This window comes from Uloborus diversus, chromosome 4 (assembly GCF_026930045.1).
Source record: "Uloborus diversus isolate 005 chromosome 4, Udiv.v.3.1, whole genome shotgun sequence".
In the NCBI taxonomy this organism is placed as follows: domain Eukaryota; kingdom Metazoa; phylum Arthropoda; class Arachnida; order Araneae; family Uloboridae; genus Uloborus; species Uloborus diversus.
In genome coordinates, this window is record NC_072734.1 from 35,847,965 (window position 1) to 35,869,499 (window position 21,535).

At 32.7% G+C, this 21,535-nt stretch overlaps 1 protein-coding gene across 1 annotated transcript in view; it reads right to left on the reverse strand.

The window, feature by feature from the left end:
• The window catches only part of LOC129220323 (N-alpha-acetyltransferase 25, NatB auxiliary subunit-like), a 72,646-nt gene extending 67,762 nt beyond the window's left edge, over positions 1–4,884 (reverse strand). The window contains 2 exon segments of the mRNA XM_054854722.1: positions 1,883–1,968; positions 4,776–4,884. Of these exon segments, the coding sequence (XP_054710697.1) occupies positions 1,883–1,968; positions 4,776–4,836 (147 nt within the window). The 5' untranslated portion in view covers positions 4,837–4,884.
• Positions 4,885–21,535: the final 16,651 nt, after the last annotated feature.

Below are 21,535 nucleotides of genomic sequence, written 5' to 3' on the forward strand. Positions count from 1 at the left end.
TGGGGGCTATGCCTTTTAATTTTCTCGAAAATAAAAATTTTCAAAATGCACTTTTAGACGATCTCTGGTAGTATTTAGAAGTAAGTAAGAGGTCCTGTGATCTTCCACCAGCAAATTTTTGAACTTGAAACGCCAAAAACACAATTTCAGGTTCTTCAATTCTGTTAGGAAACGGGGGGAGTTCGGAAGCTTTCCCCGAAATTTTTCGAAATAGTCTAAAAACGCAGTCTTAGTGTGATGTTGGGGGGGGGGGGGAGGCAAAATTTTCAAAGTGTTATAAACATGATTGTAGGCCATCTTTAATAACGTTGGGGACATGCAGGTTTTTGAAATCCAAAAATGCAATTTTAGACGACTTTTTTTTTATGGTCAAAGAAGGACTTTTCACAAACTCCCTTCCCGAAATTTTTTGAAATTAAAGCCATAAAAGCGAAATTTAAGACGATCTTTAATGATGTTTTTTTTAAGGGACGGGGGGGGGGGGAGGTGCTTATGTGACCTGAAAAACCTTTATGCCTGTAATTAATTTTTTCTACATTGTATTAAAATGCTGATCTAGCTTCTGAGAATGAAAATAGAAAACTGAAAACTTGTAACCCCCATTCTATATTGTTCACATCTTAGTTAGCTTTGTCGGCAACATAAGGCTGAAAACATCATTAAAACTAATACATACAATGCTTAGTAATTCTACCACGGTGTGTTTTTTACATTAACTGAATCATATTAAATTGCTAATATATTTTTCATGATTTTTTATGTATTTAATGAGTATGTTGGTGTACGGAATGTTTTCCGCAATTGAATTTTCCGCCTCCCAAACCTTATAAAGAAATTTGACGAGTCTGGCTCATAAAGACACAAATAATTTTCAAAAATGTTTGTTGAGCTGTGGAAAGCACTTTATGTGTGTACCATTTGTAGTAACATAAAACACATGTAAAACGATGCAAAATACCCAGTATCTAGAATACGATTTAATCTATATATAAAAATATTTTTCTACTGGAAGGGAAAAATGTCAACTTTTCGCATTCGACAACATTGTAACAATGTTCATTATATTGTAAATAAACAATTTGACTCAGAAATATTCCTTTCAAATCTATTTCTTTTCAAACCACATATTTGAAAAAAAGCAGATGTTGCGAATTTAACAGTTAATAGCACGCATCTACATGGATTCACTTTCAAAAGCACTTGATTCTTCACGAAAGCCTAAGGAAAAGAGGAAAGAAGAAAGGACGTCCAGCGGAGGTCATTGAGGGGAACTAATGAGAGGGTAATAAATCTTACACCCCATTAGCACTTACCCCTCAAAAAGGGGAGGTTACTAATATAAGGCGGGGCGAATGCAAGAAGTGAACGTATTTTGAAATTTTTTTCAATAGTTAGAACATGATATTTGTTTAAAAAATGGTCGCATTATTTCAAACAAGATCTCAAAAGAGAGCTGGAAATATGTTGCGTGTCAGGGCGTTCTTAAAATTTCGATAGCACGAGTTGCAGATGTTTTACAGAGCGAAATGTCCAACAGTACTTCGTTTTCGAAGAAATTCATTTTTTCTCGAATTTTAAAAAATCGGAGAATGGACACATCAAAAAAGTAAAAACTAAAAGAAACAGACATGGTCTTGAAAAATACTCAGAAAAAAAACCGGATCCGAAAACTCCACAGGAATTTGTAAAACAAGCTCCAACTTTCCCCGTAGGTTAACATTAGATCCGAATCTTTCAGACTCTCAGTGAAGAGCACCCTTAATGTATAAAGTCTTTACTCAAAAATTTGGCAGATGTGAATAAAAAATCTTTTGAGAGTAGATTGCTTAATACCACATTTTCACTCTTTTATTGTTTTAAATAACGTTTATTAAAGACTTACCTTAGCACAAAGAAAGTCTTTTTGTTTCTTAAGTAGTTTGTCAGCCTCTTGCAGAGCTTTCTTGTTGTTTCCATTATCCAAACAATCTGCAAAAATAAAACATTTCAGTTTTCTAGCCTCATGTGTAGCTTTCAAAACTAAATTTTCTTTTGACACTTAAGAATTTGTTTTCTTAAATCTGTACCTCAGAGCCAGAAGGATGTAAGTCACATTATGGTAATTTTACAACAGAGAGGAAACACTTTTTTAAGCACTCTTTTAACACTGGTAAAAAATTGAAAAGGATTAAAAAAAAAAAGAATTACATTCAAACGGCTCAATGTGGAATATTCTTCCTACATAAAATGCACTAAAAAACAGAAAATCACAATTTTTGGACGTGTGTCACACGGGCTCTGAAGTACATAAATAAAACAAATCATAAAAACATACAATCAATTCAGGGCTCACAATAGGGATTTCAAATTGTCAGCCAGCAAACAGGGCAAATTTCAAAACCTTAGTCAAAGACTAAACAAACCTCAACTGTAAAGTTTTTCCTCAGAAAACTTGGAATTAGAAAACGATATACAGATTTATAAAATACAGTGGAAACATTCACTTTTATTTTAAAAGTTGAAAAAGACAAATAACAATACACAGCTCTTAATTTTCCTTCTACAACTGGTGGCGGACAATGATACCAATGTAGTGATCTCTCACAGAATTTTTAACAATCTTTTTACATAATTTGAAGTATCAAGGGGAATTTTTTTTTTCTGTGAAAATTTCAGAGAAGTTTCTATTTGCAAAAACCAGTTTTTACTGCAGAATTTACAGGCGAATGCTTAGTGCGAGTCTAGATAACTTTGACACAATTAATAACAATATACAGTATCATGCTCCCCAGAGGTGTAGCCAGGATTTCATTTCGGAGAGGGTCCAATCAGTGGCATAGCCAGGAAGAGGGGGGGGGGGGCTAAGGAAATTTGACAAATTGATCTGGAGATCTTAAAAATAAGTAAAATAGATTTTAGAGATGAAAATTTTATTTAACTCTTATTAATGACAAGTAATAGTTTTGAATGCATTTGAATTTAAAACAATCAGCATAACTTAATGTAAAATAGATTCCCTTTTTCCCCAGAAAGCCCAAGCAGGAACAAAATTCCAAGACATTTTTGGGGAACTAGACAGAGAAGTGCCTTTTGTTAAATTCTAAACAGGTAAATTCTCATAATTTGCATCTACTTCAATGATACAAGAAAAACCAATATTTTGGAGACTGCAGAGAGAAGTATTTTCGAGAGAAGTATTTCAGAGCCGAATCATTTCGTCCTCCCTTTTCCCACCCATTTTACTTGATCAATTTTCCTGTCAAAAAAATTTTTTTTTTTTTGTTATATATTGTACAAGAGAAATATATATGGATATTTTTTTCCTGTCTCATTTTTTTTTTACTCGAGTAAAATGCTAGTTTTCAGCACAATACGTTTTTTTCTTCAATCATATATTTACTTAATCATTTTGAAGGGGGGTCCCGATCCCCCTGGACCCCCCTTGGCTACGCCACTGATGCTCTCTGCTAATATCCACCTGGATCGGAAGGGCACAGGCAGGGGTGTGCACAGAAATTTTGGGGCCCGTCACACATTACTTTTACGAGCCCTTCCCACCCCCCCATATTGTTTAACATCGCTACATACATTTCATGCCTTATTTTAAAATTTTGGGTCCGAGCCAACAGGTGTCTCTTCTCCCCCCTTCCACCCCCCTCTCCTCTGCACAAGTCACAGGCAGCTTAATACATTTATATAATTTACTAAAAATTGTAACATTCAGCAACTGCTAACTAACCAGTTACTGACTGGTTAGATCAGATGTAGTTTAAACACCCCTATTATACGTTACATTGCTAATGTAAGTAAAAGTATTTTATGGAATACATCAGCATTCATGAGTCAAGGCTTTTGCAAGGGGGAATTATCATGACTTGGGAACATGACACTTAAAAATTCCCAATTCTGAAATTGCTGTCATCAATATTTGCTCCTTAATTTTACATTTAAATGGAACTTTTATTACTTTGTAACGACTTTTTTTTGGTGAATTATTTTTCAATTCAAGGGAACTTATATTCTCATTTAATGTAACATTCAAATGTAAATTTGCGTAAAATTGGTTTTGGCAACATTTGACAAGTAGATAAACACTTTGTTTTCAATAGTTTATCGAATTCTCTTTTTAACCGTGACAAGTGCTCCACATATGAAAACTCACCCCTTTTGAGATAGAAAACATTATGATAAACACTGCAACACTATGTAGCTGGAGATAAATTTGTGAGGCTATATGTTTTGAAGTGGCATTTACAAATTTTGTGCACTCCTTGTCAAACTTGGGAAAAACAAAATTATTTCACACCGATCGCAGATAAAATGAAGGGTTTCAAGTTGTTTACACTAACATGTCTATATGCTAGTTAGTCTATTTTCTAAAAGAAGGAAACAAAGGGGGAAACAATGGGACTATTGGAATGTTAGACAATATTTACTACTATTAAGTTCCACCCGGGGTAACGGGGTAAAAATAAAGCTATTTGCGATAAAAGAGTTCAAAGGATAATTGAAGTGACATTTCATCAAGGTCAGAAAAGTGTAAACATAGTTGGATATTTGTCATCGCATACACTATAAAGTCAAATAAAAATATGTGATACCGCACAAATAATTAATGTTTCGCGGCAAATGTCAATAAGTAAATTTTCAAGAAAAAATAGAAAGCGCGAAAGCAAAAATTCTCTAATGTGTACCACAGAATTCACACAACAGTTAATCTTTATTCCTTTATCAATCTTTCACAGCATACTAGAAAGAACTTATGCTTTTAAAATATAAGGAAAACATAAACAAACCATAAATCGGCCGTAGCCTTCGCTCATTTATTCCTTGGTCCACATGTGAGCGCGAAGCCATGATGAAAGATCTCAGTTTTCAATTCACGGTTCCAACATCAATGAGACTAACGGTTTGCCTGCCTGTGTTGTGTGTTATTAGATGGAAATCTATTTTTGGGGAGAAGATAAAGGGGAAACAGATTGTTTTGCTTAACGGAAAAGGTGTGCCCAAGATTTGAAGAAAGGATATCTTTTCTTGGTTTACTAGAACAGTTGTCTATAGGAAAACTATTGGAGCATGGGAAAAAACTGTAGTATTAGAATATTTACAATGTTGAAAATCATCAAACGCAGAGGTAAAGTCAGTCCGTCATTTCGAATTTTTCCAAGGGACTGGATACTCAATGCAAATTTCGCCGAAAAACAACCAAACCCACAGCTACTTTATTAGTGTAAACAATACATTATTTTCTCAAAGTCATCCGTAGGCAATTTCCCCCTCCTCATCCCAGCAAATTGACCGGACTGGCAAAAGTCCAGGGAAAAAATGAGGAACGCTCGCGCCTGCACAGAGATTCTATGGTTCTATATAACGTTTATTGAAATTATATGACTTTAAAAGGATATTTGAGCTAAAATATAACGTTGATAGTGAAACATCGTCCTCTCTTCAATATACCACTGATCAGAAGATGTTTGAGCGCAGGGGTGGTGCTAAGCACAAGTGAACTATTCGACCGCATAGGGTCCCTCGCGCGTGAGAGGGCCCCGCGCGGCACTGCCTAAAAATGCAGATTTTACAGCTTTTTATCATCGAACCTCTTGCACAGCCAGGGGTGAACTGGGTCCTCCAAAAGGGCTCCAACCTTGACTCTCAAAAGAAATTGACTGCAAATTTGTTCGAGTTATGTATAAAGACCTACTCATAAGAAAATAACTGCCATTGGCAACTAGTTCGATTCTTTATTTATCGATAAGCCACTTTCTGTAATAGTTACCTCCTTCAACCCTCTAGTTTGCTTGTTTTTATAACTTTCTTTAACTATATTAGCAGCAGTCAGCAAAAGTTTTGTTTTCTGATATTGTGTAAGTAGAAGCAATTTTTGAATCGGAAGTAATATCACTTAAGTAGTAATAATAAGATGTTTTTTGCTTTGACCTTCGTTATAGAATAATAAAAGAAATGAAGTATCCTTGGGAGAAATGTATCCCCAAGTCTAGGTGGAAACTTCTGATGGGGTAGCAAATTCAAAAAAGTTTTGTCGCGAAAGTGCTAGTCCAAAAGATCCAATAAAATACAACACGTATTTTTTAAATCTAAAGACTTTTCTAGAAACTTGGTTCTTAATAAAAAGATGAAATAAAATCCGTATAATATATAATTTCTTGATTGCAATGCTCAATAGAAGTTATTCCTAAAATCTTTATATTAAGGTTAGTTCTAAAGCAGCCAATAAAATTTAAGTTCAAAATTGAGAGAAAAAGAAGTAGGTATAATTTCAAAGCTATTCGTACAAAGCTATATACCTCCATATTTTGTGTAAAATTAGCTCCAGACGCAGGACCGGATCTGCGTACCCGCGGACCCGGAAGTGTGGGGAGGGGCCCAACGGCTGAAGAAAATGAAGGAAAAAAAATTGAAAATAACTAGCACTAATTGACTTATTAACGTTGCAAATATGCACTGTTGCTCTCTGGTGAGAGGTCCTCCCAAAATTTATAAATCCGAACCTGACAAGACGCATTTGCAACCCATCCTCTCCCAGCAACATAGCACCCTATTTTCATTGAAATTTTGTAGAGGGAATATAATCTAAGATTTTTTTAGGAAATATTTCAGAATTAAAGTATTTATGTTTTTTACGAAATCTTAGATTAACTTGAGGGTTCCCCCCCCTCCTCCCTAAGATGGGTGTCACCCAGTGGGCTTTGCAAGAAAGTTTCTTTCTCTAAAGTTACAGTTTTCAAAAAATTGAATTCACGTGATTTGATCAACATTAATTTATTAAACAATAAAAGGAGTAAGGGGGAGCAAATTCCTCCTTTTCATTTTTTTAAATGGGGCTTTTGAGAAATCTCTCCTTAAAAATCGCAACTATTGGAGAATTTTACTTTCAAATTAAATTTAAAACGTTGTATGTATCTTAGGTTTGCAATAAAACACGATGATAAAATTTCATAAAAAATAAGTAATATTTCAATCATTGTTTAGGGTCCCCCTCCCCCTTCCGATGAGGTAGGGTTTTTCCACTCTCTATTCTCCATAATAAATGAATAAAAAATTGAAAAAAAAAAAAAAACAAGGCACACACGCTCGAGGAAGAAAAACCGAAGGAGCTCAGGATTGAGGACGCAAAAACGCAAAAAAAAAAAAAAAAAGAAACACGAAGATGTACAGGTTTGAGAGAGCAAAAACAAACACAAAAAACAAAACAAAACGAAGGTGTACAGTTTTGAAGACGCAAAAAGAAACAAAGGTTCACAGTGTCGAGGGTGAAAAAAAAAAGGAAAAGCAAAGTCGTGGACGAAAGGTTTCAGAACAAAAAAAAAAAAAAAAAATACCAAAGGCTTTGAGGGTGAAAAAAAAAGGCTTTAAAGGCGAGAGGGGGGGGGGGGGAGAACGAAGGCAGAGGCGCCGTTCGAGAGCGCATTGGCCCGCGGACCGGAGGACCAGTCCACCCTTCAGCACAGGATAAAGCAAAGCCCTTTTGGTGCGCTTTCAATGCAGCTGCGGAGTCATAGAGACTCTGACTTCTGACTTATCATTTCGACTGCACAGCCAGAGTTGCGTCCTCTGAGGGAAAAGAACAGACTTCGACTTTTGGAATCGTAAAACCTTAGATTCCTAGCTCCGTGCTCGTGTAAATCTCGAGAAGAAACAAATTTTTTTGGACAGGAGTTTTAAAAATCTCCAAAACATAGAAACGTGTTGAAATGTTTTGTTTTAATTTTCTTTCAACCGCTTTCTTGCTTTCCTTTTCCCCCCTTTCTTTTCTTCTTCTCTTTTTTGCATATTTTTCGTCCTATCTTTGATTATAAAAAGCTATCCACAAAAACAGGAAACTTAAAATTAAAAAATGCTTTAATTATAAATTTTTTGAAGCAGATGACGAGTTCGACAATGATGACAATTTTTCTCAGCATCAAGATACTAGTACACTTAAAAAATCATGACTCGTCATTTGGGTGATTAGAAAGAAAAACGGGTTGATTGTCTCCCTTGAAGTTTTGAAAAATGATGAAACATTATCAAAGGCAAGGCATTTTATAAGAACGTAGTGTACAATCGTGATCCACAAACCGTCACTAGAAAGATTTTATCCATCTGATCTGCAAAAGAAAATTCTAAATTTATTTTTTATTCTTTCTTTCGTTTCTTTATTACAGTCAACGCTCTATAGAACGACCTCCTATTACTGCGACCCTTCCGTTATAGCGACCGATGCATGAAGTCCCATCTCCTATTCCATAAATGCAATGTTATTTTACTGTTCATTAGAGCGTCAAAACTGAATCGTTCATTCCAATATAGCATCCAAAACTAAGTTTCAATTTTTTGATATCCTCAGAACTAACTATTCGAAAACTAATATACTATTTAAACATTTTATGTTTCTGAAGATAAAATATTTCAATTAAAAAGAATTATTTCTTAGTATGAGGCCAAAGACTTAATGAAAATCACACACAAATTGTAGGCATTACGAATTATATTTTTTTGAAAAAGTCAAAAAAGCAGAAAGCTTTACAATTGCAGCATAAATTTTTCAGAAAGAGAAAGAAATCTTGTTAGTTTCTTAATTCTCTTAACTATGAGGAATTATTTGTGCATTTTAAAAAATGACTAAACAACATGCAATACGTTATAACGACCGCTCGTTATAGCGACCGATTTTGTTTGGACCACTGGGGTCGTTATAACGAGCGTCGACTGTATTATTTTTTTATGACATCTTTTAAAGGAAGGCAGTTTGTGGATATATTTCCTTTTTTGAATCCTTTTTGAAAACTATTAATGCTAACCCTAATGTCAAATTAGAAAACAAAAGAATATTTATTTCACAAATGCCGGGTACAATTGCTATTAGGCCATAAAACCGCGGGCTCTCCAATATTTCTCGACAACACAATTAAAATTAGTTAGTGCAGAGCAGTCGTCCAGATGAGTAGCGTCCATGACTTAAACAAAAGAATATTGAGGTACAAAAATTGCGTATTTTCTGTTATATTTTCAAAATTCTTTTTTTTTCCAATTTGAAATTGATTCAAATCGAAATTGATCCGAAAATCATTGATTTTTTGGAATGAGTTTAAGTCAGTTTTTCTTTACAGGAATTTATTCATGTTTATCTGTTTATTACTGTATAATAATTACACACAGATTAGCATACATTGCTGTAAATATTTTTCTTTTTTTTTTTATTTAAATATTCATCAACTAATGACAGTTCTGTCAAATTCAAAAAAAAAAAGAAAAAATGTTATTACATATTGTGCATTTTGTACTCTTTTATACCAGGCACATTAAATAAGCACTTCATTTGATAAAATGGCATATTATTATCTCCAACGGAATTTTCATGGATATTTTTAAAAATCCGAACTTTTTATTTTAATGTACGATTTCATTAAGAGATGGCAGCACATTTGACTATGCTAGAAAATTCAATGTGCCTGGAAATATGTTTTGCTGCAATGATTAAGAGACTGATAAGGAAACGAACATTTCTTGCATGTACACTAGTGGACTTGATTATCTGGACACTTTTCAATTTGTTAAAGATTTCATCATTTAGCATTTTTTATTTCATTCAAATCATTTATTAAAACTTCTTGAAAACGTTTGCGTTCATTTCATGTGAATATTATATATATATATATTTCTATCAAATAAATCAAATACACATAGTCCATCAGAAGCGTCAGATGATTTTAAAGGTATTTCACCAAGTGGGATATACTTAATTCCTATTTCTAATTTTTCTTTACTTAATAAGCAGCAGTTGAATTAGATGTGTGACGGTTGAGAGTTCAAGTCAAGTATCAAAAAATTCAAAATTGAGTGAGGAATCAATTTAGTCCGGTCTCAGTCTCGCCTTTGTAAGAATGTAATTTAATAATTTATTAATTAAAAAAAACAATGAACATCATTTCACAAATTTTGTGGTGAAAACTTTTTTGTGCTTTCGTACATTAAAAATTTATATTATTCGAAACAGCGGTTTTTTTTTTTTTTTTTTTTGCGATAGGTGTAATTTCTATAGATATTCTAAGTTTAAGAGAACTGGACTTAAGCACCACAGAACCTGAGGGTATTTCACTGAAGCAAATTTTAATTTTTCACACTAGCTGTCATTCATTTTTTTTACAAACGATTATACTCTTCAATATTTTGGATTTTATTTTTTTTCTCCATTTGCCTATGGGTTAGCAAATCAACTTCGAATAATTGTTTGGAGCAATTGTTAAAAAACTACAATTCTGTGGAATATAACTTGTTGTTATTATGATCTGGATCCGGAACGATAATCTTTTAAATTAGAGTATTAAAATCTTTTCTTTTGTTTTTTCAAAGTAAATAAAACAATCTATAAAACTAATTTTACGGCTTCAAAAACACTACACACATAGTCTTTACTTTTTTAAGTTTCAAATCTAGGTCTGGGATCTATCAACAGTTCATGAATAATTTAAATCGAGCACATTGGCAAGTAAGAACAAAAATCACTGCATCCGGACCAGTTTCCTTTGAACCTTTGAAACGAATTTGGTTTCTGTTAAGTTGTACTCTTGGATGGATGCTTGTCGCTTCGGGACGTTTTGCTCCAACTGATACTCAATTTACTTCCTACACAGACTGATGTCAGTGTTTAGGCGTCATTTTAATGTAATCAATTAAAGAAACCGTAATTACATGCACTTAAGCTGCGGTGCCATTTATTCACTAATTCCAGATGTGAAAAGAAAATGGCCAATAAACACATAAACCTAATTTCAAGTGCATGCATTTTTTTTTTAAATATTTTCGACGAAATGATTCTTAAGAATATTTCAGTTGTTTGAAATTTTCAGTGTTAGCACAATAATAAGATTTCAGTTTGTTGTACCTATACAGTGGCTCCCAAAAGTGTTCGTACACCTACGACTTTCAATGAAATAGGACCCTATCCATTGGTTGGAACTATTATTTCGGTATACTTATTTAATTATAAGATCTATGATCGATTTTCATCAAAACTATATGAAATTTAAAAAAAAAATACTTAAACTTAATTTTTTTTAAATCAAAAATCAAAATGTTTCAGAAATTTTATTTCACAAAAGTCTTCGAAAACTTTAAAAAATGTCTATATATTATTGAATAATCTAACTTTTTATTAAGTAATTATTTAGTAGAATATTGTGCATGTGCAGTATCAACAACACCTTTTAAACGCCTGGGAATAGATTTCTTTTTTTTTTTTTTTTTTTTTTGGCGTAATTTCTGAGTAAGTGTTCAACCACACTTCGAGTGTTACTGTTTCTAGCTCTAGTTTCCTTTCACAGCCGTATTTTCGTAATCTAGCCTCCAGATATCTCTTTAAGTGCAAATCTGGAGATTGAAGGAGTATTTTCTAAACTTTAGGACAATTTTTGAGGCACTAGACGCAAACGTTGAAAGCCGTGCGCTTCTTATCGTTATCTTGATAAAAAACAAAGTTGTTTCCGATAACCAAATTTTTGGCTAAGAGTTTAAAATTGGTTTTTAAAATATTTAAATGAACAGCATAATTCATTATTTCATCAAAAAATTCCAAACTACCAAGTTCTGATGCTGATATACACCTTCGCATAAGAACCCTTTCACCGTCCTGGTAAACTGATCCAACACTAAGTTCTTAAGATTAGGTTCCTCATTTTTTCTTCTATTAACAATTATACAGCAATTTAACCAAAGATGTTGAATTTATTTTCATCTGTAAGTAAGAAATTATATACCAAAACGCTTTTTGGAGCTTATTTATCATTTGCTTTGCGACAAAAAGCGTAAGCTTTCTGTTTTTCGCAGGAACAAGAAATTTTTGCGGGAAGAGTTTCCATTTAATCCAGTTAATCAGAGAACTTGGTGAACAATTCTAGGTGAAAATTAAATGTAAGTTTTTTCATTAAATTCTGAAACTTCCACAGTACTCAAATGTGTATTTTTCATAAATGTTTTAACTGTAAATCTCCGATTATGCTTTGTCAACTTTGCCGGTTGACCTTCTCTTGCCTTGTTTTCGGTCCGATTCTTTTCTTTAAAGCATTTTATCAAGCACTTTACTATAGAATGGAACAAATTTACTAATTTAGAGACATTTCAAACCAATTTACCTCTACTGTGAGGAAAAAAATTCAAATTTCGAATGGTGTTTGTGGTTTTTTTACGACTACCAGCCATTTTAAAATAATAAGCACAATATTAAGGATTAAATAAACAGAAAATAAAAACCATATGATTTTTAAGGGTCAACATAATGCAAAAATAATAAAAAAAACGACATATGATAATTTTAATCGTGAATTTATTCGAAAATATTTGAGTGCACGATGACTTTTGTTGTGTGTTATTTCTCTATCTCTTCGTTTTTTGACCCATTTCAAAAAGAAGACCCGTCAATATTTTGTAAAAACTACAGGATTTTATTTAGAATGACATAGGAATGATGTGAAAAAATATTGGACTTCATATTTGAATTTAGTTTCGCGTTATTTTGGTTTTACTAAAAAATTTTAAAGTGTGCTTAACTTTTGGGAACTACTGTATATGCCCAGGGATTATTTCTATTAGCTGTTTGCACTAAAAAGTATGTAATAAAATAAGTGTATGACTTATTGGTTACAACACTAAAACTTTGCAGTTTATCTTAATATCAGTATGTTTAGTTTATTCCTAAAGCACAGCTATTAAAATTTAAATTAAAAATTTGAGACAAGAAATTGGCGATATAGTTTTTTTTGCATATAGGGGTTGTAGCTTTTACTATATCGCCTATATTTCTCCTTCTTACAATTTTTCAATGAAATTTTATTGACTGCTCTTTATCAGCCAAATTTTGTTCACAGAGAGTGCCATCGGCTGTCCTTTATTGCACATACTTTACTTATGCAATATGCACTGAATCTATATCCTTTGCACTCACTCCCCTCACTCAACCTCCGTAAAATGTTAAATTGGTGGATCTAAAAATATGGATATGTATATCGAACATATTACAGCATTAAAATTCAGGTATCGTGCAGCCCTACTCTGGGACAATATTAAGTTCCGGTTAAAAATACAGATCAAACATTTTGTTTCATGCCCGATAGGCGCTGCCATTGAAATGTTGGGCAGGGTCCGATTTAGAAATTTTAGGACTATAAGCACAGAAAAACTGTGGGAGCCCCCTTGACTTGCAGAACCTAAGAACGTGCTCAATTGCACTCCTTTTTGTCATTGCAAGGGTTCCTATCCCTCATGAAAAATGGCGTACCATCCAAAACAACTGATATACGCCCGCACCGAAAAAAATCAGTGTTGCAATATGCACAATTGATTTGTTTTAGGTTGACCCCATTGACATTTGCATGGCTGTAGGCTGCAGTAAACCAAGGCAGTAAACATAGAAAAAATTCAAACATCTTGAAATATTTAAATCAACAGAAACAAAATGAATGCCTTATTTAAGCAGTAATAGTGAGTTCCGTCCTAACATTGAGTGACATCTCTGAGTTGTCTCATTCTACGCTAGACGTCACTCTCCAGATAGTTTTCTCACTCCATCATGGGAGAGAGTTAGTTTTCCCCTGAACTTATAACCTTATTAAAACAGAGCCAGCAATAACAGTTTAATTTTTAAACTTTCACCAGAATGAAAAACATTTAGAAAAATTGTGTAGTGAAAACAAATGAAAATTCATTGTGCAAAAAAATTTCTAATATTTGGGGACCCCATAAGCTAGAGGACTCCAAAGTTCGTGCTTCTCGGGCTGACACTTAAATCAGGCCCTGATGTAGGGAACTGTGGGGCAAAATAAAATAGTTAAGATGACTAAGCTTTTTCAAAATGAACAAATTTGAAATTTATTTTGAAAATTACTGTACATAAAGAAAGAACATTCTATTTTGTAATAAAACTTGCATTGAAACATAATTTCTTATTTTTGGCAGTAAATTTGAGCTTTCAAAAAAAGTGGACAATTTTCCTTTTTTTTTTTCAAGGGGGCAAAGTAAAAAATAAAATATTTTTCTGTTAAAATATTTCCTATTCAATTATAGAAACTATTTTTGATCACGTGAATCAGTAAATAATATGTTAAATAAATAAATAAAACGATACTAAAACAATAAAATGAAAATTAAATTAATTAATTTATTAATATATGAAGAAAAATAAATCAAGAAGTAAAAGAGTGAATGAATAAGAAAATAAGTGAATGTATGAATAAATGAATGAAGTACTAAACGGAGAAATGTAAACGAATGAATTAATAAATGAATACGCAAAACGCAAGTAGTAATTTAGTAAATGATTGAGCGCGTAAACAAAATCAACTATTTCATTTTGTCCCGTATTATACCCGTATGTACTTGACTGGTTGTAGAAAATATTGAAAACACTAATAAGCTTAATAATAACTAAATAAATATTTCCTAGAGTATTAGAAGGTCCCAACAAATATTTAACATGTTAATAACAAGAACTTTATCACTTTATAATAGTAAAAATAATTTTTGACTTGCAACAGAATGTTAAATATAAGTATCAATTTTTGAAAATTGCCTGTATTATCAAATGTTTTAATCTTCGGTGGTATTTTATTCCTCACTGAAATAGATTACATCTGCTACTATATACCTAGTTGAAAGATTACCAGATAGCTGACGCTAAAAGAAGATCAATTTGCCTCACTATTTCACTTTGCTCCACATTCCCCTACTTCTTTCAAAATAAACACTGTTGCAGATACACTGAAACGACAGGAAGTGAAAAGGACACATTAACTTTTACTGCCGCTCTTTAAATCTTTATCTGCTTGTTATTTTACTGTCGTTTAATGCTCCTGTATTTGCTCAAATGACCATGAATGTGGACAAAGATACGAAGCAGCGTAAATAGCTACGGTGAATCCTGACGGTCAGTTAAGCGTACTTGCTGTCCTTGCGTGTGAGAGGAAGATAGCATTTTATTTATTCTAAGATCGCATTTATTCAGCCATTTTTTGTTCCTGCTATTCTAAACAAAAAACGGATTAAGGCTTTTTTTTTACTTATTCTGTTTGCTTTTCTCTCTGGTTTTGCTTCCATAAATAAATAGGAGGTCCTCGCCTCGAAGTTTGTTTCGAAATATTTCCTTTTAGTTTTTTTTTTTTTTTTTTTTGACAGGAAATGAAGCAGTTTCTGGAATTTTCTATGAAAAGAAGTTTGTTTCCCCATTAAAGGTATTTTTTTTCCCAGCATATAGCGATAAGATTTCATTTTTCTATTGTACAGTGGGATCTAAATCAATTTCCCAAACTGTGGTTCGCAGACCCCTGGGGATCCACGAGTCCATGCCAGGGGGTTTCCGCGGTGCTATCTAGGTAAAACATTTAAACACAGTGGCTCCCAAAAGTGTTCGTACACTTTGAAATTTTTTCGTAAAACCAAAATACCTCGAAACTGAATGCGAAAATGAAGTCCAATATTTTTTCACATCATTCTCTTGTTATTCTAAATACAACCCATTGGTTTTTACAAAATATTGACGGATCTTCTTTTTGAAATGGGTCAGAAAACGAAGAGACAGAGAAATAACACGTCACAAAAGTCATCGTACACTCAAATATTTTCGAATTAATTCATAATTAAAATTATCATATACCATTTTATTAATATTTTTGCATTGTGTTGACCCTTATTCGTCATTTGGCTTTAATTTTTGGTTTATTTATTCCTTAATATTGTGCTTATTACTGTAAAATGGCTGGTATTCGTAAAAAACCGCAAACACCATTCAAAATTTGAATTTTTTTTCTCACAGTAGTGGTAAATTGGTTTGAAATGTCTCTAAATTAGTTAATTAATTTGTTTGTATAGTAAAGTGCTTGATAAAATGCTTTAAAGAAAGGAATCGGACCGAAAACAAGGTAAGAAAAGGTGAACCGGCAAAGTTGACAAAACGTGATCGGAGATTTAAAGTTAAAAAATTTATGAAAAATACGCATTTGAGTGCTGTAACAGTTTTTGCAGAGTTAAATAAAACATTTTACATTTAATTTTCATCTAAAATTGTTCGCCAAGTTCTCTGATTAGCTGGATTAAATGGGACCTCTTCCCGCAGAAATTTTCTTGGTCGTGCGAAAAACAGACGCCTTACGCTTTTCGTCGCAAAAATCAATGAAACATGCTAAAAACGTTTTAGTATTACGTCTTACTTATAGATAAAAATTAAAGCAACATTTTTGATTAAATTGTTGTATAACTGTAAGTAGAAGAAAAAATTAGGATCTTAATCTTAAGAGTCATTCCATTTCAAATCAGGCAGGCAGGTATGAAAAGTGTCATATGACCATCACCGATTTTTTTGAAAAAAATACAGTAGTTACAACTAAGGGACATATAAAGTATCCCAAAAGGATTTTGCAAGAAAAAATTTTTTTCTTCAGTTACAGCCTATTAAAATTCTTCACAAAATCCGCCATTTTGGAAAAAAACCCGGCAAAACACTCCATTTCAAATGGACATTATTTCAAAAGTATTTAACCTATTTGAATAATTCTTTTTTCTAAAAATAAATAAGGACCCATATATCCTCTAGACATCGTTTTTGAAAGTTTAGTTAGGTTTTTTGATAAAGAAAAAAAATCATTTTTGTCGCGAAAAAACTGCATTTTTACCGAATTTATGATTTTTTTTCTCCATGAAAAAAAAGTTTTTTTTTTACTAAACGGAGATGGCAGTCTAAATCCCTTATATGATAGTTTCATAACATATTTTATTATAATCCTTGGATGCATACAGCCTCGGAAATAAAATTTGAAATTTTGAAAATTTTCAAAAATTAGCGATTTTTGAAATGATTTTACTCAAAAAATCCATTTTTTAAAAATCTAAAAATTGGCTCATTTGAACCCCATATAATGCTTAACAAGTGGGTAGACACCGCATCCCGTATTTTTTCCCATAAAATGTTTTATGATTTTTTGAAAGTGACCTGCCCTTTATCAGGAACAACTAAACTCTTACTAACTTTTAATAATATATCAGTAACAAACCGCTGTTGATGACCTAGTCAATTCGTCTTTTTGTAAGACTCTGTGTGTAGCCTTTAGATAGAAGAGCCTTTGGTGATTATATTAATGACTAATAGCTACGATAATGATGTACTTTATCAGAAACAGTAAAAATCTATATTTTTTTTTATAAATATTAGTTTATTTTGTCTCCAAAGCTCTGCATTCACCGTTACTTTCATATGCAGCAACGAATCATATTTTTTCTCTTTCAATTCTCTTTCTCTTCAACTCAATTACGCGACAGGGGAAACCATCAAAGGGAAAAACAATACAATGCATTTAAAACGATTAATTTTAATTTCGTGCTTTGTTTGACATTGGCGAATGTTGTCACATAATTTTTGGATCCTACCTAGTATGATTACTTTTATACGTAAGAATATGTATGCTAAATTCATACCGCAAAACTCACTTGTAGTTTAAGAATTTAAAAAGCCCGCTGTTTTATGAGAGAAATAATTATTTGAACATGGTTGTAAGTTGAGGTAACCAAACAGATCTCACCAAAGGTAGCTATTATAGCCAGGGATCCAATTTCTAACAAAAGAAGGTCAGGATCCCTATAGTCTTCAGAACTTATTTTAATGCTTAAGTGGCCTGAATTCGGTCAAAAATACAAAAATTTGAGTGAAACAAATAAGGAAGTATGGGATCTCTGCTCCCATAACAATTAGGCGCTGATCAGCAGAAAAATATATTCATTTAACAAAGTACAAAAAGACGAATTGACTGGGTCATCAGAAGCGGTTTGATACTGCTACATTATTAAAAGTTAGTAAGATTTTAGTTGTTCCTGATAAAGGGCACCTTTATTGTAGTTATTAGGCATTAATATAACCAGAATTTCAGTTACTGAAATTATTAGAAATTTTTATTTTACATGCATGCCATGGGCGATAAGGTCACTTTCAAAAAATCATAAAACATTTTATGGGAAAAAATACGAGATGCGGTGTCTACCCACTTGTTAAGCATTATATGGGGTTCAAATGAGCCAATTTTTAGATTTTTAAAAAATGGGTTTTTTGAGTAAAATCATTTCAAAAATCGCTAATTTTTGAAAATTTTCAAAATTTCAAATTTTATTTCCGAGGCTGTATGCATTCAAGGATTATAATAAAATATGTTATGAAACTATCATATAAGGGCTTTAGACTGCCATCTCCGTTTAGTAAAAAAAAACTTTTTTTTCATGGAGAAAAAAAATTATAAAATCGGTAAAAATGCAGTTTTTTCGCGACAAAAATGATTTTTTTTTCTTTATCAAAAAACCTAACTAAACTTTCAAAAACGATGTCTAGAGGATATATGGGTCCTTATTTATTTTTAGAAAAAAGAATTATTCAAATAGGTTAAATGCTTTTGAAATAATGTCCATTTGAAATGGAGTGTTTTGTCGGTTTTTTCCAAAATGGCGGATTTTGTGCAGAATTTTAATAGGCTGTAACTGAAGAAAAAAATTTTTTCTTGCAAAATCCTTTTGGGATATTTCATATGTTCCTTAGTTGTAACTACTGTATTTTTTTCAAAAAAATCGGTGATGGTCATGTAACAGACCCTGCCTGATCTGAAATGGAATGGCTCTTAAGAACTTATTTGGATCAGTTAATCAGGACGGTGGAGGTGTTCTAGTGTGAGGGTGCATATCAGCATCATGACTTGGTAGTTTGTAATTTTTTGATGAAATAATAAATCATGTTGTTCCTTTGAATATTTTAAAAACCAATTTTGACCTCTTAGTAAATAATTTGGTTATTGGAAACAACTTTGTTTTTTATCAAGATAACGATAAGAAGCACACGGCTTTCAATGTTTGCGTCTAGTGCCTCGAAAATTGTCCTGAAGTTTAAAAAATATTCCCTAAATCTCCAGATTTTAACTTAATGTAACGTAGTTAGAGATATCTGGAAGTTAGATTACGAAAATAGGGCTTTAAAACGAAAATAGAGCTAGAAACATTAAGACTCGAAGCGTGGTTGAACACTTACTCGGAAATTAGGCACAAAAAAGAAAGAAAAAGAATGAAATCTATTCCCAGACGTTCAAAAGGTTTTATGAATACTGTATGATATTCCACTAATTAATAACTTAATGAAACGTTAGATTATTCAATAATATATAGACATTTTATAAAGTGTACGAAGACTTTTGTGAGATAAAATTTCCGGCACTTTTTGGTTTTTGATTTTTAGAAAATTAAGTTTTAATATTTTTTAAAAACTTTTCATGTAGTTTTGTTTAAAATTGATCATAGATCTTACAATTAAATACCTATTCCGAAATATTAATTTTAACCAATGGATTGGGGCCTATTTCGTTGAAAGTCGTAAGTGTGCGAAGACTTTTGGGAGCCACTGTATAATTGAGATTGAAGGACAAGTAACGATATTTTAATTCAAAAAGAAAGCACATTTAAGAGGAATAAAAAAATTCTTGCTTAAGTACATGAAGGACGCACCCCCCCCCCCACCCTCCCCCCTCGGAACTCAACACACTACAAGTTAATTAATTTTGAGTGCATGACTTAATACAGTTAAACTAGGCTAAAAGTGTTTTGTTCACTAATTTCATAAGTTCATTTTTATCAATTAACTTGTTGTAGAAATTTGGTGATAACATTTTTATTCCTAATTGAATTTCAAATAGAATTTTACTTCCATACCCCAAAATAATAATGTAACAAATGAAAACACACAAGAGCTCTGAAAAATATACAGAACAATGAATAAATAGATTTAAAAGGGAAAAAATATATTAGAAAAAGATAGATTTAACAGCGTCAAATAATTTTTTTTTGCTCGTGCCGGGGGGGGGGGGGGGTCGTAATTTCTCCGGAAGGAGTCCGCGGAGGTCTAAGTTTGGGAACCTCTGATCGAAATTATAAGCTTTTTAGCAGGGCCGCGGATGCGAAGTCAGACTGAATTTGGAGTAAATAAAGGAGTCGGAGTCGAGAGTCGAAAGTTTATAAAGTTCCAAGAGTCGGAGTCGGTCATTTTCCCATGAAGTCAGCAACTCTGCCAGTGTTTCAGAAGTCGGAGTCAGAGTCGAACTGATTTCGGGGTTATGGAGTCAGAGTCGGAGCCAGAATCCGTCATTTACCCTCCGACTCCGCAGCCCTGCTTTTTAGTGACATAATGAAATAAGCACGGTAGTATGCTTTAAAGCTAATGCTTGTTCAAAATATGATCTAATTAACCCAATACAACGTTTTAACCGGTCAACGTAGTTTGTCCATAAGCTTTTGAAATTCGGTTTTGGGAATGTTCTTTAGCACCTGTGTCATTGCTGCTTGAGTGGCTGGAACGTTATCGTAAAAATCTTCTTTCATTGCATTTTCCAGTTTCTGGAAGAGAAAATGGATTTGTGTGGTCCTTGATTATCCTCCGTATTTGTCTGATCTATTAACGTGTATCTATTTTCTGTTCCCGAAACTGAAAACTGCAATGAATGGAACTTTTCACAATGATATTCCATATATTCATGCAGATACGAAAGAACATTCCCAAAACCGAAATTTAAAAAGTGAATGAAAAAATTTGGTTGACAGTTCAAAACGTCAAATGGGGTTGTTTCCTTCAGCCAGAAGTACTACTTTTAGTCATGGAAATGGATAGAAAGAGCAAAAAAAAAAAAAAAAAAAAAAAAAAAAAACATGGACCCAGAAAATACTTTCATTTTCCCAACAGATATTTTTAAAATTCATTTTTTTAAATATCCGATCTTTCAAATAAGGCGTGGATGACGTCACGCCTTTCCACGCCGTCATCGTTTTGATGACGTCACAAATAATGCACTTTGCCGCATCTTTCTACCACGTTTCCACGTTATGATAATCCAGAAGCGAATTAAATGTTGCGCTCTACACTTGCTATCAACCATATCGTTGCCAATACACGTGAGTAAAGATGCGAATTAAATATTTTACCCTGTGAATGGCAACACTGAATGGCATTTCATCATTTGTGATGTCTTCGGCAGAAGCCGTAAACAATGAAAGCGCTCCGATTTAAGTATTTTTTTTGAATATTAAACTTAAACAAATTATTTAAAAATGGCCAGATTCTATGTTTTTAAGTATGCTCTTTCAGAAAAAAATACTTTTAAAATTTTGGAAACTACCCCATTGAGTTAAATGTGAACTCTATTGCGAATAAATATTAACTTTGAAACAAACAAATGACCTCGCTTATTTTATTCTACCACTAGTGTACCTGTACGACTTTGGCCGTAGTAGAAAATTAAAAGGTCATTTGGTTCGCTTGTATATTTACAAATAATGAATGATGAATTTCTCGCCTATTTGCTATGTTAATTTGCCCATGTTACGGTAGTTTGCTCGTCTACGTTATGGTAAATTACTCGTATCTATTATGATAATTTGCTCGGAAAAATGTTCTTGAAATTAGAATAGAAAAAGAACAAAATGGATTTTTCAAAAAATCGCTTCGAGGTGCACACTTACATGCTACAAACTGATTTTGTGCCAAATTTTGTAAAAA